The sequence below is a fragment of the Pyrus communis genome, chromosome 15, assembly GCF_041283825.1.
Source record: "Pyrus communis isolate YQ-2024b chromosome 15, ASM4128382v1, whole genome shotgun sequence".
Classification (NCBI taxonomy): Eukaryota; Viridiplantae; Streptophyta; class Magnoliopsida; order Rosales; family Rosaceae; genus Pyrus; species Pyrus communis.
Window position 1 is genome coordinate 22,235,205 of NC_142579.1, and position 27,302 is coordinate 22,262,506.

Sequence of the window (27,302 nt, forward strand, 5' to 3'; positions counted from 1 at the left end):
TTAAATATGAAAAATGGCGGCAATATATATGGGACCTAATACATGCATGCCTTAAAAAAAAAAAAAACATGCATGAGACCAAATTAAGTGGCTAAAACCCTGGCTTGACTCCGAAATATCTAACATGAAGTGACATGGCTTCAAATATAAAAGTTCGAAATTTTGAAGTTAAAATCTCCGAGTGCTGTAATCTTATAAGTCATTCAATATGTGGATAGTCAACCCACTACAACTCTACATGTTTGTCCATCAATCCACTTACTGCCTCATCTTCCATATAAAATCACACACAAAAACACAAAGCCTTACAGCTGAAAATAGAGAAAAGAAAGAAGGAAGAAGAGAGGAAGAAGAGAGAAGCCACAAGGCTCACAGCAGAGAGAAGAAAAAGAGAGGAGAGAATAGAGAGAGTTATCTTTGTAATCTTATTACTTCAGATTATAAATAAAGCATCACTGCTGCTCCAAGAACGTACTCCAGTCACACTGACTGTAGAGGAACCTCGTAAATTTTGTGTCTTGGTTATTTATTCCACTGCACACACCGTCGATTTTACAACACGTTATCAGCACGAGAAGCTCTAGTGTCAGTGGAAAGCACAAAGCCACAAATCATGTTCACCTATGTTGCCTGGACTCTCACAGATAAGAAATTTTTTTCATTTCATCATAAAATCTTTGTACTACTGATTTCCCTGAAGCAAATATATATATATTGTTGTATGACTGTATATATCATCCTTTGCAGAAGTAAAAGAGTACAAACTCAAAATTCGTAAAGAATCTGACAACCATGTAAACAACCTCAAAACTCTAACTTGCAGACCTCGGATTGAAATACTTTCTTCTTCAAAGTTGTTCATCCGCCCAGTACCTACAACATATCAAATTTTCAGAAAATTCCAACTGTGCGATCATCACAGATGCCTGAAATACCAAACCAGTTTCCAATTTCGGTAGAAAATTGGACAGGCACCTTATGAGTACCAAAACTCCATTTCGGTAACTCAGATCAAAATTGTTTCTTCATGAAAGTTGTTCAGTATCCTCTTATCCATATCATACTAAAATTTGAACTAAATATAACGGTTTGATCTTCTCATAAGTTACAGACACTCTTGACTCCAAAACTTATGGGAACCATTTCGATTTTTTCAAAACTCACCGAAAGAGGAACACCAATTGGAAATTAGTGTTACTATTATTTCTTGGATAACTAAAATGACTTCGAACTGTGAAATAATAATAAAAGTAAAAGGGATAAAATAAAAGAAAATGGCAGACCAAGAAAAAGAAAAAAAAAGCAAAAGATAAGGACTTAATCATTGCATTTTTTGTTTTGGCATATTTATGTGCATGGTGTTGTTTTAAAGTCCTATCACAAGTTCTATTTATTTATAGTTGGTAGAATTATTACCCTTTGCTTTAAAGCTTTGATATTTATGTGAATGGTGCTAAATCAAATCCCTTGTCACAAGCTTTATTTACTTAAAAGCAATTTATTTACCATGGTTGGAATTACCTCATATTGCTTTAATTTATTTATTGTACTTCTTTTTGTTACGATGAGTACATACTGGCCCCGAAGTTCCTTGATCAGATAAGAACCTGAAGTTTCTTGATCCTCATCACATAAAATGATTAGACCCGAAGTTCCATCATGCAAAAAGATCAGAAATGAAGTCTCATGATCCTCAAGATCAGACATGAAGTTCCTTGATGAGTACCTTAAGTTTGAAGAGCCGAAGTGCCACAACTTAATTGTAATAAAGACCATGAGAATCCCAATTCATAGGATATTAAATAAGGACCAGAAGTTCCTTGATGTATGATACATTTTGCTGAAGAGTTTACATCTCGAAGTTTTGATGATTATTGCATGTCATTGGACATTGATGTTGAACACCATGTTCTTCATGTTTATACTTAAAAATGATTTAGCAGAATCATTTATTAAGGGGATGAAATTGATTACCCATGATCTGCTCATGAAAACGAGATTGCAAGTGTTTCTCCATGTGGACATACCATTATACATAATTTACTATGAAGTTTGGTTGAGACCAGTTACCAACCATCAATATTTCTCAGTACAACTTGTATTTGGGCACCAGCCAAACATTACACATGTACAAGTTTTTTTATTATGTTATCTATGTGCCTATTGCACTGCCACAATGTACTAAAAATGAGGCCTGAAGGCAAACTAGAAATATATGTTGAATTTGATTCACCATCTATCATTCAACATTTGGAACCTTTGACTGGGGATATGTTTACCACGCGACTTGCAGACTAGGATTTTGATAAGATAGGTTTCCCGCCGTTAGGGGGAGAAAATAATATCGTTCCAAAAGAATGATGAGAAAATATCATTCCAGAATAATGATGAGAAAAAACTGTTCCAGAAGAACGAAGAGAATTTGTCTTATTTTGATTTATGAAGCAATCAATACAAAAACGAAGTGAGAATAATTGAATGATGCAACAATATGCAAATCAAATGCCAGATGCATTTAATGATGCAACGAAAGTAATAAATCACATATACTTGTTGCAAATGTGCCTACATGAATTGATGTTCCTATTGGACAAAATAATGTGGTAACAAATCTGTTACACGCCTGAAGCATGGAAAACCCTTAGATTCAAAACGTTCAGTACTTCGAAAGAAGAGAATATGACACTATTGAACTATTGCATTCCCAAAGCATAATTGTTGCATGCTGGAAGCATAACAGTCGCCGTATGGATACATGTCTCAAAAAGGACAATCTGCGAACATGGGAATGTTGATGCCTCATGCATGAAGAATGATAGACATATAGGTTCCAATTACTCAACTCCCAGAAGTGGAGATTAAAATCCCAGCTCTATAATGCTTTAGTGGAGGTTCTGATCCGCATTCTCTAAATTATGACTATCCTGGAAGAAATAGTGTAATGCCCTTGAAAAGGCAATGGATATCCAAAGAAATGAAAAGCTTTTATGCATGTGCATGCACATGAGAATATGGGATCAATGATTGATGACAACTAATGGTAATTTTGGTTTTTACAAGTAGCTACTAAATTCATCAATGAGCTATATTGATATTGAGTCACGTTCTTTTGTTCGTTGACGAAAGGAAATATTATTTGCCAAAAATGGAGAAAGGAAATTCCATTACAATCTTGTAAGAACATGGAAAAATGGACCTATATATATGTGTATATAATACAAATAGCCAAAAGATGTTGAACCAAATGAGGTTACATATGGGCATTTGTAATACAGTGAATTACACTCACATGATATGACACAAGGTTACTACTTGAAACTTGAAACTATGCTCTTATAAACAAGTTCATATGAATGGAGAATTATATACGAAGGGTTATGAGTCGTCCACATCATATCTCCATAAGTAAATCCCTCAAATATACATGGAAGCAAGTTGCTCTGTATAAATTCCAAAGGAAAATGTGTCATGAAGTCTAGAAAATCCATGAATGATTCAGATTGCTTGAAGAAAACCCTGGAAGGGTAAAGCATAAAATATGTACTTAAATACCAATGCATGGTATAAATGGCCTTAGTGAGCACTGTCATTATGATATTGTTGTAACATACTAAAATCTCTTGCAAGAGTCGATAATATTAGATTTAGACTCCTGAAAAGTCTAAAAAGTTTATAAAGTGTTGAGAGTGATATTATCTCGAACTGCAGAATCGAACAATATGCCAACACAAATCTTATCCATGATGTTTATAAAGAATCATATGGATTGAAGATTATGAGTTGAATACTCAAATTATTTAGACACTAAGAATGATCATTTATCTTCGTGAAGGTAAAGATAATTGATATTTGGTCCATAAGTACTACATCTTAGTGAAGTATATGCTTTATTGTATTTGGCACAATACATTGAATGAAATAAAGCTTATCTATTAATATCTCTGAGAAATTACATACACATGAGTTAAAACAAACAAATAGAAGGGAACCTTTCACAAAGGTTGCTCATGTGAAGCCTCAGTACTCGGAAGTACCCCAGAAGGGGAAGGCACTAGAGGTTGATTGTTTGGAGCCTCAGTACTTGGTGAAACTTCTAGACGGTTGAGACAATGGGTGCCTTTGGAATAAAGACTCGACCCCTGATTGTCATTTTGAGTTCGGCCTTCGGAAGTAGCTGGTCGAGCTTTCTTTTCATGCTCTTCGAGTAATTATTTGCAACCATGTGTAACACTCTATTCTCATGCTTGAGCCCTCTAATCTCTTGTTTAAGACTTGCCACCTCAGCCATCAATGATTCAACTTGGTGAGTTCGAGGAAGTAGGCGTTGGCCCAAATTAGAAACAGAGCCCGCACACTGAATACTGAGAGCCAAAAAGTCTTGAACGGTTGACTCATCAGACCGGTTTGAAAGGATTATGTTATCCTTGAGAGTGAGAAGATTCCTAGCTACCACTATAGTGGTTATGCTATTTTTCATCACAGAGTCTCCAACTGTAAGAGTACTATTAGAAGATAAGAAGGACGGGCGCCATATATTATCCTGACGCGGCTTGTCTGTATCCCTCCTGAAACTTAAATCTAAACAAAGGTTAGATGGGCAAGCCATTTTCAGAAATGATGAAAGAAAAATGAGGTCAGATAAAATGTCAAAAGTACAAGAAAGGGACAATTCTACATGCAGTAGTTTTTCGAGCATGCATTTTGAGCATAATTGATGCCTCTATAAAAGAAGATGCAACAGGGCCACATGTTCAAAAATCGAAGAGACACTGCTCTTAGAATTTCAAAAGCCGGATTTCCGAGATGAAAATTTGTCGGTACCTTTCACACACAATTTCAGCTTTTTTGGATATCACATGCAACTTTATCAAAAATCTCTGATAAAGTTGAAAACGCTTGAATCTTACTGTTCTAATTACATCATAGTTGCTAACAAGAGTAAATGCAAATCACCACTACTTGTTATTGAGAGAACTCTATATATGTCGACCTTCGTCCTCTATGGCAAGACAGACCTGCAAAAATGCCTAAACTCTTCCTCCTCTCCGAGAATGCATCTTCAACAAAGCATCTCGAAATACTCAGTTTTCTTCCTCTTTGAGAATACCTCTTTAAATACGTCACACTAGAACAAGAATATCTCATATAATCAGGGACGAGAGCAAAAATATCTCATATCATGCAATCTCTCTGTCCTTTTCTTTGTCCTTATGCTCACCTAGAGGATTAAGGAGAAAGAAAGCAATCAGTCGAAACTTGAAATCAAATTTCCAGTCAGGAACCGATTGCTTGGAAACTTTCCTGATTGCTTACCTAGCATTACTCTCAAGTACTCATTTTCAAAATGCTGATATGATGATTGAAGCTGCCAAGCATGATGAGTCGCTGAGAAGTGGTGTTCTGAAGGACTTTTCAAATGCAAAGTTTGCATTCCACTCCTGCATCAGAGGACAAATACTGCAAGAGAATATGTCAAACCTGCATAGGAAAAATACCACTTCTGCAAGGGGAACAGATAAGGCAAGTGAAAATGATACATTGAAGCTCGTGGAGAATCAACAAGCACAATAAACACGTGCTGATTCATCCCCGACAAATCCGAATATCACTTGTCACGTGAAGCTCTTCGTGGTCCAATTTCATTCAAGATCAAGCTTCGACGGCCTTTGAAGGAATCATAAGTCCGATTCAAGATCAAGTGTTCACCACCCTTGAATCAAATTAAGCTCTAGATAAAAGGAGTAAATTCAGACCTTTGTGCAAGTCTAGCAGAAAGTCCTACAACCCAGTTCAAGAAAAAATCTGTGGAAAGTTAACACAAGTAAAACACCTCTTTTGGCAACTCTCCCCGCTAAGAGATTAAAGCAGAAGGATCAATGATCAGCCTAAAGAATTTGAAATTAGGGGGAGAAACTCACCAGGGGGAGCGTCCAAAACAGATTAAGATTTTAACAAGTCAATTGAAGACAGTGGCCATCCAAGGGGGAGTGTTGTAATCTTATAAGCCATTCAATGTGTGGATGGCCAACTTACTACAACTCTACATGTTTGTCCACTGATCCATTTGCTGCCTCATCCTTCCATATAAAATCACACACAAAAACACAAAGCCTTACGACTGAAAATAGAGAAAAGAAAGAGGGAAGAAGAGAGGAAGAAGAGAGAAGCCACAAGGTTCACGGCAGAGAGAAGAAAATGATAGGAGAAAATAGAGAGGGTTATCTTTGTAATCTTATTACTTTTATATTATAAATAAAGCATCATTGCTGCTTCGAGGACGTACTTCAGTCATACTAACTGTAGAGAAACCTCGTAAATTTTACGTTTTGTTTATTTATTCCACTGCACACACTGTCAATTTTACAATACCGAGTATTTATTTTTTTCCTCCTGTGGGTACTCCATTTAAAAAAGGGCATTAATTTGATACATATTAATACTTCAAAAAGAACAACGAACAAAGATTATCTGCACGCATATGTTGATCGCTGTTAACCGTTTATATATCAACGGTAGATATATAGTCACCATTTAGCCTAATCCAAACTCAGCAAGAACGACAAATGATTTTAAATCACCAGTACAGCCGTGCAATCAGCTACGTGGGAGAGAAAGCACCACGTGTACAACGACCAACTATTACGCATTGCTTTCCACAGTGAACCAAACAAAGAAGCAAAGCCCTATCAATTTAACATTAATTGGATCGAAGATTCCACCATAGGTCATCATTAGCGTTAACAATTTTATAAGATTATTGTTTGTGTTTTTTTTTGGATTCCCTTGAATATGGAAAGGAGAAATTATTACCTTAAAAATACTATTCATACCATTTTTGCATACGATCTAATTTATTGTTGGCTCTTTTGGTTTTTTAATTAATTCAGCTCGTAATAATAAACAGAATCAATAATTTGCATTGACAGAGAGTCGTGATACTTACTAATCTCTACAGCAATAGGGAAATACTAAAATTGAAAACCATGACATGACCACGACTCAAGAAGAAGCTTAATTAGTTATCCATTATTAATTCCCTTCATGATTAAATTGTAAGTAAAGGAGATTAAACATTCTAATTGTTTTCCCATTCTACGTGTCACTGAGTAATCTAAATATATAATCAACAGTTAAATTTTTCAATAAAAATCTAATAAATGTTTGCAATGGTTAAATTTTACATAAAATTCATATCACTAAATGATACGTATCTCTGTAACCAGCCTCAAAAATTCATCTACATGTGCTACTTTCTTGTATAAACAACTTTGTGGAAAAAGTTTGATAGAGTAGAAATTGAGGAACAAGAAGTAGTAAAGGACAAAAGATGGTGATTGTGTAGCTCTCCTTTTATCATTCTCGCACCTTAGAAATCAAAACTTTTGTGTTTCTTTGGCATCTCATTAAGTCAACACGCATGCATTGCATAATTTGTCTTAATTCACCGGTTAGATTTACATGATGTCCACTTGTACTTTGGATCTATATATACTAAATAAATTATCGTTTTATTTGGTTGAAAAAGAATATGCCTAATACGCCAAGGAAAGATTAGCAGCTTCTTCTAGATACAATTAACTTTTCACATCCTTATATGATTAAGACATACTAGCTACATAAAAACAAAAAATAAAAACAGGAAAAATATATGCCAATAATTAGGTGATTCGCTCACAAGTGCAAGATTAAAATCTGTTAGTATGCTGCGGATCATGCGATTATACTGTAGAAAATACGACATATACGATCGATCATCAAAGCGACTTGAGATTTGTAAATTAAGAAGTATGTATGTCACCAAATTGATCGACTATGTCGATCTTATATACTTGCCTTGTAGTCAACAGGAGTATTTACTTTTTGAGTCGATGTAAGTTTTGTCTTTTTCAAAGTGTTAATCCGCACACTTTGTTGTATGAACTACATAGCTAAGTAATTTATCAGAAGTAAGATCAATATAGGGAGTCAGTTCATAGTTATGACCATTTTAGAATGCTAACTTTCAATGACAGAGATGTAAAAATATAGCGAATTCATAACGAGTTTCTTTTCACATTTTTAGGTACATGTCATACATATAGGTTCAATCTCCTGTAACAATTGAATATACATGCATCGTGTGGTCCATCCAGCCATGCATTATGGTAATGTTATCCTTCAGTCAAAGTGGCCGGTCTAGGATGTGCTTATTGTAGTACGACGTACGAATCAGTTTGGACACACAGATTTGATCCAAAGTCAATATTGGTCCTAACTTAATCTCTCGAATTTTTAATACATCATGACCAAGAAAAGGCATCAAACAATAACCTTAAGAGCAAGTAAATTGGAATTCACCAGAAAATATGAAATTTTTTTTAAGTAATTTGACTGATAACACCAAAAATAACAAACCCTAGCACCCTAAAGGTATAATGTCTCTTAACCATAGCTTTTTCTAGGAGTTCGAATAGGAAAAGAATTAAACAAATAGATAAATCCCAAAAACATCTTAAAATTTAAGAATTATGAGTTGAACTTATGACATTGTTCTCTTTGCAACGGCAAGGCATGAGCCCAAATTAGACATTAGAGTTAAAATCAGCCAAACATTCTTTTGTTATCTTTCCGCCTTTCAATTTGACATTCGATCATTCTATCATTTGATCTATATCAATTGTTCACGATGCACCATGCTCAAGACCTATTTAGGTGTTTAGATTTCTTAGTAAAGAGATAACGTTAATGGGTTGAATAGTAAGTTGTTGGGGGAGGAGAATCGGTAGAGATCAAACCCGCATCAGAATTCATAGACATGATTAACTTTCGCCACTGCATAAAGCGTTATCAGTAAGTGTAGATTTTCTTTGACGATTTTGGTAATATTAACAGGAAACTACCTTTTTTATGTAGAAGATTGATGTGGTCCATTTTGAATGTGGGATTAAATCTATCCACATCCAAACTTGTATTGAGCCACCTACCACTTGTGTTGTTTCTTGTTCTAACTCCTGTGAAAATCTTTCTCATGGTACTACCCTCAATAGTCGAAGCAACTGCAATTGAGCAATAAATCTTAGCAATTAAAATAAATCACTTTTAAACTTTTAGAACTACTTTTTTGAAGGAACATCCTTCATTTCATTGGCAACCATCACGTACTTGAGAACAAATTTGAACCTTAAAACTTTTGAACATTTGCTAGTTTGAGCACAAATTCTCTATCCCAAACTGTTGTAATTATAAAGGAAAGAAAAAGCGAAATACTAGGTCAATATTCATTTTAATTCAATGGCAGCCGTGTATTTACTAATCGGCTGTAAAACCATCAATAATATTTATTCCGTACATGCATGATGGTGCATATATATAGCCAGCCAGAATCATCACTGAATTTTGAACCTGAAGATCGCAATCTTTTTGTTTAGCATAAACCTGATTACGACTTAATATTCCTCTTTTTAGAAACTATTATGTTCGTACGTATTAAACCTAAACTGGAGGTGATGGCTGCATATATTATTGTGGTGATGCTGGTTGAGGATCCAGTGGACACCGACATTGCAACCATTAGATTCCTCCGCCGAGTCAAGTCTTACTCTAAAATTGCCAAGACCATTCCTTTCCCTAATTGCAATGACCTAATAATTAACAACCAGAAGGATTAAAAACCCAATTATTCCAATATAATTCGCATTAATGGAAGCTAATTTTATTGGAAAATAGCTAATTAGTACTACAGTATAGTGATATTCCTCTTCACTTGTAAGTGAAAGGTCTTAGGTTTGATTCTCACCAAAAGAAAATTTGAACCACATTATTGCTAGCCATTGTGAGGCTAAACTCACCCCCTCCCCCCTAGTGTAGATAATATTGTTTGTTCAAAAAAAAAAATATTGGATAATATTTGGAGGTTCTATTTTTTCCTACTTAGTGGGAAAAGACTTTGTTGTTGTTGTTGTGGATAATATTTGGAGGAATGCACATATTAAAACTACTTACGAATAGCGTGTTTTCACCAACTATATTTTATGAAATCGTTTAATTTTTTATATTTTTATTTGTAGATCATATCTATAAAAATTTATTCAAATTGAAGATCATATATGCATCCAATTGTATGGAACAAGAATGATCTACCATTCGAATGAATTGTTTGTGAGATGATACTCAAATAATGCTTAAAGAATTCAACGATTTTAAATATGAATTTATACGTTGAAAGTACATTATTCGCAAAAGTGAGACCATGTACATTCTCCATTGGAGAATACAAGTTCTATCCATCTCTATTCACATTCTGAATTTTGTATATCTAACGCTCTTAATAGTTAATATGTATATTATCTACCAGCACAGATTCTGGGTTCAACCTTGAAGCCAAATTTTATTATTGGAATTTTTTTTAAAATTATTTCAGCAGAGTCTAATTTTTCTTTAATGTTCTCAAGATTTGGCACAATTTTTTTTTTGAGTTTTGATTTCTAAACTAGAAATCTGTGAGTATTAGTTTTGAAGTTGTCACAATAAAAATTTATGATTTTTTTTTTTTTTTTTTAACAAATGATATTATGTACACTAAAAGGGAGGGGGTGAACTTAGCCTCACAATGAACTAACTAGTTCAAATTCGCCTTTGGTGAGAATCGAATCTAAGACCTTTCGCTTATAAGTGAAGAGGAATACCATTATACCGTATTACTATGTGGCAATTAATGGTCATTTTACCACCTTTATTTTAAGACTTATTCCAACCCTTGGAGTAAAACTCAAATTTTAGTTTCTAAACCTACCCCAACTTACTCTAACCCTTGAGAAAAATATGAGTTAAAACTCAAAACTCATTTCTAGGCCAAATTTAGCTCAGGATTCCCTCCTGAGTTAATGAGGCTGGCCCACCATATATGTATTTTTTTTTATATTTATAAATTCATTGAATCCAATAGTTAAGATCTAATTTGATGAAATCCAACGGTAAAAAAAATATATATAACGGTCCAAATTTAAATCTAACAGCTAAAGTAATTAAAAAAAAAAAAAATTATCTTACATGTGTCATATTCTTTCATAGTGTTTCACGAGTTTCATGATGTCGGTTATTGATTTTTCAATATTTGTTGGAGTCTAAATATTTTTGGGTAAAAATGATAAAATTAAATTAGGATAGTCTACAAAAAATTTTCTTTTAAAAAAGTTGCTTTAAGAAAAAAAAAATTAGCCTAAATTCATTATTTAATAATCTGGGGATAAAATTTTAACTCAGAAGGGTTAGAGCAAAAAAATTGTTGCTAGATTAAAACCTAAATTTTTTGGGCTAAAAATTTTAGGTTTTAACCCAAGGTTGGAGATGGTTAAAAGAAATAGAGTAGTGCTATTTAGTATTCACACATTCATTTTTACTTTTCATATACCTTTCAAATTTCGATCGTCAAATCGAATAAATTAAAGAAGATCAATGATAAAAAATTAACAAAAATATGTGATAAGTAAATTAAGATATAAAAAGTATTATTTAATAAATAATTCTTCTACATCGTAACGCTTTCAAGAACTCATATTTACGGATCCTTAATTTCAAGATCAAAATTTCAATTGGACTAAATTCTTCCAAATTCAATGTGGCCAATACTTTAATTCTCTCATCTTAGCTTAGCATGCTAATCGATCTAATCTAGCAGCATAGTTCTCAAGAAAAAACCATTACCAATCCTTAAACTTAGTTTTTATTTAAGTTTTGAGTTTTCGTTGAGTTTCTCTGATGAGAAATGCTTAAAAGCATTTTTAAAGGAGATGTTAAATATAATATGTCAAAATTTTATTTGATGACTGATGTGACAAATTAAATACAAGTGCTAAATTCTCTTATGTTATAATGGATGTATCAAATATTTATTTTATTATTTTATTGGGCCTAGGGTTCCATTAACTATTAAAAAAATAATCAAAATTAATTGTAGTTTTTATTCTATTGGTTGTTAATGGGATCCATGTATTAAAAAATTCAATTAAATGTATTCGACTTCTTCTTTGTTTGCTGTTAAAAAAAACAACTAGAAATAAAAATTCAAATGATTCACAGGTCACATCATATATAACATATTCATTGAAGAACATCCAAGAGGGATATATTCAATTGGGAATTTGAGAGATTTTAATGGATTTATAAATCTATGGATTTTTATAGAGTTTAACTGATTTGTAGATATTTCATGTAAAATTTTGATTCAATTCCCTCGAAATCTCATGAGGAGAGGTGAAATTTGTGGATACTTAAAATACACTACAAAATCTCTCAAATTCCCTCAAATTCCTCAACTTTTCCAAATTCTTTAAATTCAAATTCTAATTGAATACACCTGAAATGTTATAAACTTCTTTAAAATTCTAATTGAATACATCCGGATTTCTAAGGATTTTAATAAATTATCTTAAAATTCTGATTGAATACCGCTAAATTCATTAAAATAATTAAAATCTTTTAAAATCCCAATTGAATACACCCCTTAAAATTAAATTAGAATCACCCCCAAAGCGATTATGAAGGGACTCTCCACCCACGTGGAGTTACACTTGCCCAATTAACTTTAATATGCGTCCCACCACCAAATACAATTAATTTTAATTTTCTCTACCCCTTTCCTCCTTCCGCATCCTTTCTTCTTCTCGATGAAAGACCTGTAAAATTTCACTCTCCCCTTTTCTTTCTCCTCTTCACCCTCCCTCCTCCCTAATGAACGAAAAACTGCATGAATTCCAAAAGCAGAGTTTTCTCAAGCCATGAATTAGAAATGATGGCTGGCAAGTTGCACAGTTTTCTGATTTGTGTAGGAATCAAGTGGGCGTGGGTACGTGGGACCAAAGAGCAGCGCAAGGGCGTGGCTCAGGCTTTTTCAGCAACCCCAATGGACCCACCACCCCATACGACTGCACCTCCTTGTACCGGCAACGCGTGCTTTCGTGTCCACCCACCAACTCCTCTCTCTCCGTCCCCTCCCACGCTCTCTCTTCTCTCTCTCTCATCTTACATAAAATAAATAAGAAAATAATTAAAATAATGCATCACGAGATCATAACGAGAAAGAAAAAGTATAAAATACCTGGAGATCACGAAACTCAACCCCACATATTATTGATATAAACACGACTTTCACAGACACTCACAGACGATCGATTTGATCGCACTCCACCTTTTATTTTATTTGTATAATTTGTATAGAATTATTATTATTTTGATCTTACTTAACATGGATGATGAATCACGATGCAACCAGATCCAAATACATATTCCATGATCCATCCATCCTTTTTATCTTGGATAATGTTCATATTTGCAGCTATTTTTACTTTATATATATTTTTTTAACTTTTAATCGTTGGATTGAATAAAATGATAAAAAATTAAAAAATATAAAAAATAAAAGTAAGTGTGTAAATACACTTTCTAATTTTCACGGCCATGATTATAAACCCGGAATACATATGGTATATCTACAAACATATATGAGAAGAATATTATTCAGCAAATGACAAAACCCACACCCACTCCACCAATTAGAAACCCGATACATACATACATACATACATACATACATATATTATTTATGAGTTATACATCTGTTTTTGCCATCAAATTTTCGTGTGTTTTTAAGTCATTGCATATATTCACTTATATGTCCACTTATCTAGACGGTTTGATTTTTGTAGCACCCCCACTTACAGTCAAACAAACAACTATAATTTGTAGAGAATGAATTTCAAAATATAAGAAAGAAGGATTGTTTTTTTAATAAATTTATAAATAAGTTGAGTTACTCTTCATCTGTCAATTAATTTTACAGTAAAACTTCAACTTTCTTTATAATTATTAGAGTCAGGATTTGCTCACTACAAATACTAGAATCAGTCGTGCATGGGCTGATTTTCACTATTATTTGAGGGACGTGAATGTCGTGCGTGGGCTAGCCCTTGCTACCATTTGTGAGAAACCTCATAAACATAAATAACCAAACTCAGCTTAAGACACATATAATGCGATTGATCATAGCACTTATTGTCTTAATTTGTGCAATACTATATATAAACAACTTTTTTATGACTCATTTTGAGAAATTTGTTTAGCATTATATATTACTCATCATGCATAATTTAAAATTTTAGTGTGGATGCCATCATTGAATATGGTTCTCATTTAGAACGATTCTTATATACTAATATAATCCTATCTCATTAACAAATTATTGGGCATCTACACATACTTTGTGCATATATAATGACAAATGATGTGGCTTGTTATGTTCTCATACAATAGATGATGACTATATCCTCATTCATTATTCAACCCGATGTTTAATTTTTGAAAAAATAACGGTTTCTATTTGTAAAATTTGAACTCTAATAAAATAGACCACATGTCATTATAACCAATAGCATTCGTTATGACACCAAGTGATGCTCTTCTTTTTGATAGACAACGAAACATCGAAAAATTATAGTCGAAGGAGACTCAACGTTTGTCATTGATACAATTACTGGAAGATGTGCATCGACTTGGAAGGAGCAAAACAAATATCGAAGATATCAAATGGATTGCTTCTTCCTTCGATTTAGTGGAGTGAAACTATGTTTTTAAAGCGAATTTCACGGGTAGTGCTATAACTTCCTTAGGCCACCATGTTAGTATGTAGTATGTGTATTGGGACGGGATGATCCCTCCTCAAGCTAATGATGCTTCCTTGTTTGACTCTAGGAGTATCGGGTGTTTCTGAGGCTTCGTTTTAAATTAATGCTTTTATTTCTCAAAAAAATAAAATAAAAAAAGCTTCTGTGTAAGTCTGTTTTGGATTTGATCGATATCTTCTATTCATTCTAAAATAAATTTTTGGATAAGAACTTCTTTATATGAGTTTCTTCGATGACATATTTCTAAGATACACTTATCGTACGATCGTGATCTAATTGTCGGCGGGCCATGCCATTCCACAATACTCTTCTCATTTTCATATTAACTTGCCTTTTACTAGTGTACAAATTATAGGATTAGCACACATAAGAGCATCTCCAAAAGACTAGCTAAAAGAGTGGCTTTTGGTTATTTAATGAAAAATGTAGCAAAACTAAGAAAACACCAAGTTCAACAGACTAGCTATCTGACTAACTAAAATAGCAAAATGAACAGTTTTTCGCTAGATTTAGCGAGGAGAAAAGAGAAAATCACAAGCGCAAAACTTTAAATAATGAATTTGTACAGTACGCTTCTCCTCCAACTTGAGAGTTCGTTCCATTCGGCAATGTGACCAGATGGTGGTGCGATGAGATCTAGCGACGGAGGGTCAAAAAGTCGGAACCTTGAATTCTGTCCGTCAGACAATCAATGAGATCTGAGATTTTCTTAGTCCACCACCTTTTCACCAAATGATTATCATATACCCCAAAGATGGAGAATGAAAGAAAAATAAAGAGAACAGGGTTATAAAGCAATTTAAGGACAACATGCAAATTTTCTAATTTTTCCCAATAAAATAAAAAGAAATTCATGAAACTTATACAAAAGGAAAAACTCTTACTAGTGAAAAAAGTTGAGATTCTAGTATAAAACCAATTACCAATATGAGAAATAATCAAATTACTTATAAGTACATGCAATGTCTTTTCTTTCCCTGATGTGAGATTCATACTCTTAACACACTCCCTCCGTGTGGCAAATTGGGTAAAGTGAACTGCGTTTGGCCGTTGGGGTTCGCACATGGGACAACGTACTCTAATATCATGAAGAAAGTTGAGGTTCCATCATAAAACTATTTGGTAATAAAGGAAATAGCTTGATTACTTATTGATGAATATTTCAAGAATATATATATATATATATATATGATTTGGTGCTGCAGCACGCAACAAGTTACAGTCGGCAACCTTTTGTATATCTTGTTGAATGGTTACAACTTTTAGTTAAAAAACATGATGCTTACTCAAATTGTATGACTAGAATTAAAAGATGCAATTAGTCAATATTTATTTTTTGAAAATTCTAAATAGACACTACTACAAAATTAGCTTTAAGTGTCGGATGATGGTAGCGGTTAATAAGCCATTATGTCGGATAACAGTAATCCGACACATTTTTTAATTAGTGTCAGATAAAAATTAGTTATTGTCGGTTATATCCACCAGTACTTACTGGCGGATAATTAGTGTTGGTTTAAACCGCCACAAATTCTTTTTAACCGCCAGTATTTGTGAATATTTTTTTTTAAATATTTTTTTATATATTCTAGCGGTTTTTAAGTTAATGGTGGCGGTTATAACCGACATAAATTGACTATTTTATTATTTTAGTATCTTGGCGGTTATTATTTTAGTATTCTGACGGTTATAACCTACAGAAATAGACTATTTTATTATTTTTACGCCAAAAGTTTTTTTGTTTATTGTTCATTCAAATTTCTTTTTCTTCATCTTCAATCCTCATTCTTCAATCTTCATCTTCAATCTTCATCTTCAATCTTCAATCTTTATCTTCAATCTTCAATCATTTTCCTCTATTCATCTTCAATCTTTTTGTTCTCTTCATCTCACAGTAAGTTTTTCATTTCTTTTGCTTCCATACTTTTTATCTTCTATTTCTTTCTTCATCAAGCATTTCATCTTTTTTTTTTTCTCTTCATTTCTTTTGGTTCCATACTTTTCATCTTCTATTTCTTATTTTTATTTTCTAATTTGATTTTGCAAGGGCTTTATGTAGTTGGCTGACCACGTAAAGAGTAGATCAACAACAGAATTCTTCAATAGTTCAGATTTTATTGCTAAACTACTTGATGTTTAAATTGTTTGTTCGACAAACAAGATTATTTATTTAGAGATTTTAATTTAATTAGTATGATAAATTAGGATTATTTGTGTTCCATTAGTTTATTTTATTTACTTAAATTGTTATGAAGAAATTGAGATAAATATTATTTGTAAATATTTATGTTAAATTGATAATATTTAATATACCATAAATTGGTAATATTTAGTAATATAAGTATATATTATGTTAATTAATTAAATATTTCACTCTAATTGCTATGAGGATATACAAAACTTAAATTTAGTAAATAATCAAGAGTGTAGATAAACATATTTTTGTTAACCTTTTATTGTTTTTTAAATTTGTTTTACTGTGATAGGTGTTGGAAATTAAATTGCAATCGTGATAGTTCGAAGTTGAAAGATAGGGATTGAAATTTCTAAGAGTTATGCCTACATGATAGGGATTGAAAGATTGTATGCATCTTAGTTGCAAAGTAATATTTGCTCTCGCACAATGGTAAAACATGGCAAAGAGTTGGTTGACAATATCGCGAAATTTGGAAGCATATATAGATGAAATTAATTTGTTTTTGGATCAAGCAGTTGCGAATGGTGCTTGCCCCGATAAGTTTAGATGTCCTTGCAAAAGATGTTGTAATCAATATACTTTTGTTGGAGAAATTATTGTTGAACATTTTGTGTTGTATGATATGGATAAATATTAGAAAAATGCTTCGTGGCGACATCATAGGGAACCTTTTATTGGAGAGCAAAATATGGGGATTGGAGAAGAAGGTGTTGGGTCGTGTATTGAAACAGGAGATCGGTTGACTGGTGTGACATCCCACATCGCCCAGGGGAGTGATCCTTAAATGTATATTTCCATCCTTACCTAGCACGAGGTCTTTTGGGAGCTCACTGGCTTCGGGTTCCGTAGGAACTCCGAAGTTAAGCGAGAAGGGGGCTAGAGCAATCCCATGATGGGTGACCCACTGGGAAGTTGCTCATGAGTTCCCAAAAACAAAACCGTGAGGGAATGGTAAGCCCAAAGCGGACAATATCGTGCTACGGTGGTGGAGCGGGCCCGGGAAGTAGTCTCGCCCGGGCCGGGATGTGACAACTGGTATTCATGATGTTCTTAATGATGTAATTGTCCAACCATTAATGGAAGAAGGTGTTGGGCCGTCCACTGAACCCCTTTCTGGGGAAGGGTGTCTGGAAGAGGTCAAGACTTTTTTTAAGTTGCTTGAAGAGGCAGATTAAGATTTGTGCCCAGGTTGTAATGAATTTAAAAATTGGAGGCGGTTGTAAGATTGTATCAAATCAAGTGTTTAGCAAGAATGTTTGATGGGATCTTCACCACGTTACTCGAGTTAATTAAAAAAATGTTGCCTAATGGAGATTGTCTGCCTAAATCTTGTTATAAGGCAAAAAAACTTATAAATGACTTAGGTCTAACGTATGTGAAGATTGATGCGTGTTCCAATAATTGCATGATCTATTGGAAAGACACTGTGGAGTTGACCACATGCTCAGTTTGTGGTGAATCAAGATATAAAAATGTCAATGAAGAGGATGACTCGAGAAAAAAAATTGCAGCTAAGGTTATATGGTATTTTCCTTTAAAACCACGATTGCAGCTATTGTATATGTTGAAGCATACGACTAAACATATGAGGTGGCACACAACTGAATGTCCTAAGGATGGGTTTATGAGACATCTTTCAGATTCTTCAACGTGGAAGCATTTGGATAATTTATATCCGAAGTTTGGATCAGAAATTCGAAATGTTCGATTAGGGTTGGCCAGTGATGGATTTAATCATTTTGGAAAAATGAGGCAAGACCATAGCACATGGCCTGTGGTCCTTTCAGTTTACAATTTACAGCCCTGGATGTGTATGAAACAACCGAATTTGTTGTTGTCTCTGTTAATACCAAGACCGCGCAGTCTCGGTAAAGAGATTGATGTATACATGCATCCATTGATTAATGAGTTGAATGAGTTGTGGGAAGTGGGTACTCCTACTTATGATGCATATTCCAACCAAAATTTTACGATGAAGGCTGCCGTCTTATGGACTATAAGTGATTTTCCGGCTTATGGAATGTTATCAAGATGGAGTACACATGGATATAAAGCATGTCCACATTGCATGCATGATAAAGAATCTATTTACTTGCCGGTGAGTCGTAAAATTTGCTATTTAGGGCATCGACGCTTTCTTCCTATTGATCATAGGTTTCGAAGGCAAACCACATCTTTTAATGGTCGATGAGAACATCATAGTGCACCAAGGCAATGGACTGGTTTACAATGTCTTGAAGAATTTTGTACTTTGAGATTTACTTTTGGAAAACCAAAGAAAGATGCTTCGGTTGGGCAACGCAGAAAACGAGCTGAGAGCAGTACAAGTAGTAAGAGTCAATGGAAGAAGAAATCTATTTTTTATGAACTACCTTATTGGAGGCATCTGTTGATTAGACACAATCTTGATGTTATGCATATTGAAAAAAATATATATGTGACAATATAGTGGGAATATTGTTAGATATAGATAAAAAGTCTAAGGATGGATTGGCTGCACATGCAGATCTTGAAATCTTGAACATAAGACAAGGACAATATCCACGTAGGGAAGGAAATAGAACATTTTGACCTCCAACATTGTTCACGTTGAAAAAAAAAAAGAAAAAACTGCATTTTGTGAAGTGTTGTCTACTATTCGGATTCCCGATGGATATTCATCAAATTTGTCGCAATGTGTGCATCTGAATAAACGAAAAATACATGGATTGAAAAGCCACGATTACCATGTTTTAATGCAACAGTTACTCCCGCTTGTAATACGTGCGGTTTTGCCTAAATCTGTTACTATGATATTATTAGAGTTGAGTGCAATTTTCAGACAATTGTGTAGCTCGAGTTATATGGGTTGAGGAGAAAATGTGGAGCTCGAGTTAAATGTTCTTGATCAGTGCCATAGATACATTCTAAATAATTGTGATGAGGTCAACCCATTTAGAAGGTAAGAACATCTAGTCATGTCTTAATGTTTTATCAATTTTCTTTACTTTGAAAAATTCGTTAAGCATATTTAGACTTGGTTGGCTAGGCAACATGAGGATTTCTTGAAAAATCAACATCGTCGAGCAAGGTTGACTGTGCGACAAATCAAGGAGATAAGTAAGAAGGAATTTCCATAATGGTTCAAGCAACATGTGAGTTAATATAACAGTCACATTATTACTTTTTTTTTTTTTTTTTACATTATAATTATGACGTGTTTATATTTGTTATGTCAACTTTTATCCTTTTACTTATTATAGAATAATTCAAGATGTCATGCTAATGACATCTTGATATTTGAAGACTTGCGTTGGCTAGCCAATTATCCTAGTAGGGTTGTGATGAAATATAAAAGTCACATTATTCATGGGTTCATATTTCGTACAAAATCTGTGGACGATAAGCATAAGAATCAAAATTGTGATGCCTTTGTACCTGCAAATGTCCCTGGTGCAATTGGGCAAGTGAATTGTTATGGCAAAGTCATAGACATGTTTGAGGTTAGATATTGTGGCCCTACCGAAGCAGGAGAAAGGGGTCGAGCTATGATGTTGTGTAAGTGTGAATGGGTTAATAGTGAAAGTCCAAGAGATATAAAGACCGATCAATATGAATTTACTTTATTAAACTTCAATTGATTGGGATTTAAAGAGGATCCTTTCATATTAGCTTCACAAGCATTACAAGCATTTTACGTGGAGGACACAATTGAAAAAGATTGGCATGCTGTTGTTCGAATGCAACCGAGAGATTTGTTTGACATATTAGAGGATAAAGATGCACTTGATGATTATGCCATACCTGATTTGGATGATCGTGTACTTGACAATGAAAATTTGTATACAAGGGTTGGCATGGAAGAGACTCATTTTCACGAAATATTATCATTGCCTACCCAGTTCCCTCATTTTGTCAATGCCGATGATGACCTAACAGAAGATGAAATGGAATAGTTTTATTATTTACTTTATGCTTTTTAAGTATTAATTAGACTATATTTCAATTTGTGTGGTGACTTTTATTTAAAATATTTTAGTTTGTGTGCTAAAATTTAAAATGTTATTTAAAAACACATGGTTTTATTTTTATTTTTTTATTTTTATTTTTTTTTCAGTCATTCCCTGTTAGATATAACCGACATGAAGAGAACAAAATTTTGGGCGGGATATTTCTCGCAACTTTGATTCAAAAAAATTAAAGGTGCACAAAAATCGACGGAGGAAAATTTTGTGGTGGTTTTTGGATATTTTTGTCAATTATAACCGACACAAACCTGACATGCATATTAAATAGGCAAGCGCTTTTTAGTCAGGTTGTCAGATATAACCGACACTATTTACTTTATTGTTGGTCATAACTGACACTACTCTGACATCTATAAATGCACCGTTCTGACATATATAAATGCATTGTACTGACAGAAACATAAAAGCTCTGTCCGATTTTAATTTCCTGGCGGTTTTAGTTGAATTTCTGTCGGATATAACCAACAATATTTATTACCTTCAACTACTTCCCATTTTCACTTTAGCTTCTCTTTCCCATTTTCACTTCAGCCATTTTTTGTTCACTTCAGCCGTTCTTTTCCTTCCCATTCTCACTTTTACCCATTTTTACTCCTCTTCTCCTTCCCATTTTCACTTCTACCCATTTTTACTCGTCTTCCCTTTTCCATTTTCACTTCCACCCATTTCTATGGAGGAACAAAATGAATGTAGGACCCACGGAGCTGCTATTCCGAAGTGGAAAGGGAGACAACTTTGTCTATTTGATTCGACAAGGAAAAGTGTTAGTGAAAATGCCGGTGAATTTTTGAAATTGATAGCCTCGGAGGTTAAGGATCCAAGACGTATTCCATTGAAGGGGGATTGGCGCTTGGTCCTTGAAAATGATAAGGAAGTTTTGTGGGAAAGAATTAAAGTATATATTTTTGTTTTGTACTTCTATATTTTGAGACTATATTTCGAATCTATACTAACATGTTTGTTTTTATGAAAATAGGGGAATATCATATTTCTTGATGAAGACCTTGATAGAATGTATGTGATTCGTAACATGACTCTCCATGTTGCGGATCATGCACACAAGAAATATCGTAATTGTCTGAAAGCAGAGTATTACACCAAAAGACAAGAGCATGAGTGCTTAGAACCTCCCCCTGGTGTGGATGGTGGTCAGTGGGTTGAGATGTTAGAGTATTGGGATAATCCTAAAACAAAGGTAAAAAATTAATGATTTGATATTTGGTATTGAAATATGTTTGTCTTATAAGGTTTTTTTTTTTTTTTTTTTTACTTTTTAGGAGGTGGCAGAGAAAAACAAGTATAATCGGGAGTTAAAAACGATGAACCATACAACTGGTTCAAAAACGTTTGCTCGGGTTCGCGAGGAATTGGTATGTGTTGCTATTTTGTAATATATGTAGTGTTTTTTATTTTTGTATTTATAATCTGGGGGTAATATGTATTTGTTGTTCTCTTTTAACATATTTAAAGAAGCATGGTAAGGAGCTAGATCCCATCTCTTTTTTTTCAAGCTACCCATACCCGGAAAGATGACTCTTAGGTTAATGAATCGTCATAACAGAGAGGGGTAATGATTTATAACTCTTTTCAGATTATGATTATTTGTATTTAATTCTTATTTATCTTTCTATTTGGATTGATGAATCTGTGTTCTAACACATTATTTAAACACAGAATCTATGTTTATTTGAACCTTGTTTATCTTTTTGTTTTTATGAACCTGATTGATGAATCTGTTTTTATGAATCTTATTTATTTTTCTATATTTCAACTCTTAATAATCTTTTATTATTTTGTTTAAATATTATATTGCAAGACATCTATAGAGAGCCAAATTCAGTCAATTGTCAAGTCTGGAGAAGAGGACATCTATGAGGTTAGAACACAGATTTTTATGTTGAGCAGATGGGTTTTAAGACTAGAAATAGGGTTCGAGGTTATGGTCATGGGGGTGATACCAGAGATGGTGTCATATGCAAGCTCGTGCTAAGTCTTCTAGGAAATCATCTAAGGATGCATTGGCCAAGGTGGTAGCTGAGAACAACGAATTGAGGAGGATGGAGGAAGAAGCCTCCTGAAAGTTGGCGGAGGTAAAGGCTGAGCTTGAGAAATCAAAGACCTTGCAGAAGCAGGTAAACCAGCAGCAGCAGGTGATGAATCTGTAGTTCTTGATGCAACAACAACAAATATTGATGTTGCTTATTCCACAACATATGCAGTGCCCACCATTCAGCCCTCAGACATCACAGCATTCGGCCCCCAATCAGCCACATGCGCCTATATATCCCATGCAGCATATGCCGTTTTAGCCGCAATATCCAATGCCAGTATATCAACCTCAGATGGCTTCTCCCGGTGACTCACATATTTCTCCAGGTGGTTTGAATAATGGATTATCCCTGGGTTTGTTTTTCGGATTGTTGTCGGGTAGTATTGATGGTGATGTGCTGAGGTATTTGGGAGCAAATGGAGGATTTGCAGAAGGCTTTGGATTATAGGGAGGATTGGCAGAAGGCCCTGGAGCACAAGGAGGTTCGGCGGATTTTATTGAATAGTTTGTTGGTTTTCCTTATGGATATGTCTAACACTTTATCTACGTCGAACAAATGTTTTTTGTCTAGTTATGTATTATGACGGATTCAGATGACTATATTGTAGGTTAATTTATATTTACTTTATGTGTTATGGCGGATTCAAAAGACATTATAGTAGGTTAATTTATATTTGAATGCATATTATGTTTGTTACGAGCTTTGATTATTTTATTCACTCTTTAATTTTTTTTTTTAATTCATTCTATAAAATAAAAAAAACAAACATAAAGTTTTTTTATTTTTTTTAATTATTAATATTTTTCTGTCGATTGTGACCGACGGAAAGTAGTAGATTCTATTGTTTAAAAAAAAATTTGTCGGTTAGGACCAACAGGAGGAGGATGTGAATCCTACGATATTATTAATTTTCTGGCGGTCAGGAACGACATTAATTGATATATATCAGACAGTAGTTTAGTATTGATTGTCGGTTATATCCGACACAATTTATGTCAGTTTTAGAATATTTTCTGTTGGAAAATTCATTTCCTGACGCAGCCAATTCTGTTGCTTATTATATCCGCCACTGCGTCCATTTTTTGTCAGATTTTGCTTAATATCTTATAGTAATATATGTTTTTTGTTGGTTATCAAAACGCCACTAATAAATGGTTTCGTAGTAGTGAGAAGACATGTCTTTTGGGTCAACATTATTAAGAAGGGTTGTATATCTTCAACTAAAATGAAAGGACTCGATGAATGGGTGCTTTAATGCCTATAAATACCTATTGTGTCATAATGTTTCACACACAATTTCATAAATTTGTTTCTACATTCCTTTCTCTCTTATCTCTCACATCACATTCATGCAATTTCTTTCTAGTTATTTCTAAGAGAATATAATTCGGTTTTGCTAATCAAATATTTCATACTTTGTTGTATCCTGGAAGTGATTTGCCAAGAACACTTTAGCAAACTCATTCGAGTGGGGGCAAATAACACTTTAAGGAAACGATTCAAGTCGTACCTCAAAGTCATTATTCGGATTATTCTTTATATTTCTATGTTTTAATCTAACAATCTTAAAGTGTTATTGTCATCATGGAGAACAAATCTGATAGGCTTTGAAGAATATCAATCAAGATGTCTACAAGCTAGATAAATTTGATGGATCAAATTTCACCCAATGGAAGGATAAGATGCGTTTCATGCTTATTGTTCTAAATGTCATATATGTGTTGGACTTGAAATTGAAGCGTATTCGTGAACCAAGTGACAAAGACTCGGACAAAATAGTTGATGATCGAAAGAAGCATGAAGAAGATGAATTGGTATGTCGAGGAAACATCTTGGGCACATTATCTAATCGATTATATGACCTGTATGCACACATTCAATCTCCAAAGGAAATTTGGGAAGCTCTTGAACACAAGTACACAATGGAGAAAAGAGGTACCGATAAATTTTTAATGTTCAAATATTATGAATTCACTATGTTTGATAACAAACCCATCCTAGACCAAGTTCATGAATTATTGGTCTTGGTCTCAAAGCTTCATGAACTTAAAATAGTTATTCCGGACCCTATGACAGTTGGGGCTATTATGGTAAAATTACCCTAAACATGGAATAACTATAGAAAGAAACTTCTACACATGATGAAAGATATTAGTTTGGAGGATTTACAAAAGGTTACTCAAATTGAAGAGGAAACTCGAAATCGTGATAAGAATTTTGCAAATCAAGATTCCTCTAAAGTTCACATTGTCGAAGGAAACAAATATAAAAAGAACTTCAAAGTCAAAATTGACAAAGGGAAGTTTAAGAAGACCAATTCCAACAACAATCAAAAGAATGCAAATGTTGTCTGCTACCATTGTGGAAAGAAAGGCCATTACATTCGTATTTGTAGACACAGAAAAGCAAGTGAGGAATATGCCAATAAGACCAATAGCACAAACATGGTGGAAAATTCTAGAATTGATAACATTGTTGCAATGGTATCAATGATGCATATTGGCATGATTACCGAATTGATGGCAGCGGCAATAAAATCATCCGATTGGTGGCTTGACTTAAGGGCTACTATACATGTGTGCAATGATAAGGCACAATTCAAGACATATGAAGCATTAACGGATAATCAAAAGGTCTTAATGGGGAATCATAATTCTGCCAAAGTTCTAGGAAAAGGAACCGTTGAACTTCAATTTACTTTTGGGAAGAAATTGACATTGCTTAATGTACTACATGTTTCAAAAATTAGAAAGAATCTTGTGTCTGCAAATTTATTTTGTAAAAACGATATAAAGACTGTTCTAGAGTCTGACAAGTTACTAATGTTGAAAAATGGGATGTTTGTTGGGAAGGGGTATTCTTGTGATGGGATGTTCAAACTAAGTATTAATAATAAATTGAATTCTTCTACTTATATTGTTGAATCTTCCTCTCATTTATGGCATTTACTTTTAGCACATGTAAATTTTAGATCTTTAAGATACATGCGCACACTTAGTTTAATTGCTTGCAATGATGATTACAATGATAAATGTGAAACATGTATTCAAGCGAAAATGACTAAGAAACCTTTTCCAACTGCCGAAAGAAATACAAATTTATTAGACTTAATACATTCTGACATATGTGAATTTAATGGTGTTTTAACAAGAGGAGGAAAACGATATTTTATCACATTTATAGATGATTGTTCTAAGTTCACTTATGTTTATTTATTATCTAATAAAGATGAAGCTTTTGAGTGTTTTAAGCGCTATAAGGCTAAAGTTGAAAACCAAAAGGGAAGGAAAATTAAATGCCTTCGTATTGATAGAGGTGGTGAATATTTTTCACATGAATTTGATATTTTTTGTGAAGAGTATGGTTTTGTACATCAAAGAACTGCACCATATACACCACAACAAAATGGTTTGGCAAAAAGAAAAAATAGGACACTCACTTAAATGATTAATTCTATGATGATTAATGCTAATACTCCTAAATATTTATGAGGTGAAGCATAGTTTACTGGATGCCATATACATAATTACATCTACAAAGACACATGTGTCACCATATGAAATTTGGAAAGGAAGAAAACCAAATTTGTCATATTTGAGAATATGGGGTTGTGTGGCCTTTTACAAGGCATTGGACCCTAAGAGATCCAAGTTGGGTCCAAGAGGAATTAAAAACATATTTGTAGGATATGCAGAAAATTCAAAGGCATTTAGGTTGCTTAATTTAGACTCAAATCCAGTAGTTGAATCTAGAGATGTCAAATTTATAGAAAATAAATTTTATAACAACTACTCAATGTTTGGAAAAGAGAATGATCAAACACCTTTCTCTAATCCGACTACTAGTCATTCTCAAGGTGAGAAAAGAAAATAGTCTGAAACTGTTAATGAACAAAGGAAAAGCCAAAGGGTAAGAAAAGAAAAGACTCTGGGCTTTGATTTTATTTCGTCTCAATCTATTGTATTTTTAGTCGAAGGAAATAGAAAAAAGGTTTTTAAAAAAATACCCATATTGTTGAATGTTGAGGATGGTCCTAAAAGTTTAAGTGAAGCATTGACTTCAAGAGATGCAACCTTTTGGAAAAAGGCTTTAGATGATGAATATGAATGATTAATATTTAATTAGACATGGGTTTTAGTAGACTTGACCCTAGGATCAAAAGCAATAGGTTGTAAGTGGGTGTTTAGAAGAAAATACAATACAGACTGGTCTATTCAGACATTTAAAACTATGCTAGCTGCCAAGGGTTTTAAGTAGAAAAAAGGAATAGACTATTTCGATACATATGTACCAGTAGCTAGGCTCACACAATTAGAATATTGTTTGCATTGGCATCTTTATATAATTTGCATGTGCATGCAAATGGATGTGAAAACAGCTTTTTTTTTTA

General features: G+C 33.6%; 1 protein-coding gene across 1 annotated transcript in view; it reads left to right on the plus strand.

Annotated features, from left to right (window-relative positions):
* The window catches only part of LOC148690698 (uncharacterized), a 64,237-nt gene extending 43,448 nt beyond the window's left edge, over positions 1–20,789 (plus strand). The window contains exon 3 of the mRNA XM_088684989.1: positions 20,488–20,789. Coding sequence (XP_088541115.1) covers positions 20,488–20,789 — 302 coding nt within the window. The remainder of the gene's footprint in view (positions 1–20,487) is intronic.
* Positions 20,790–27,302: the final 6,513 nt, after the last annotated feature.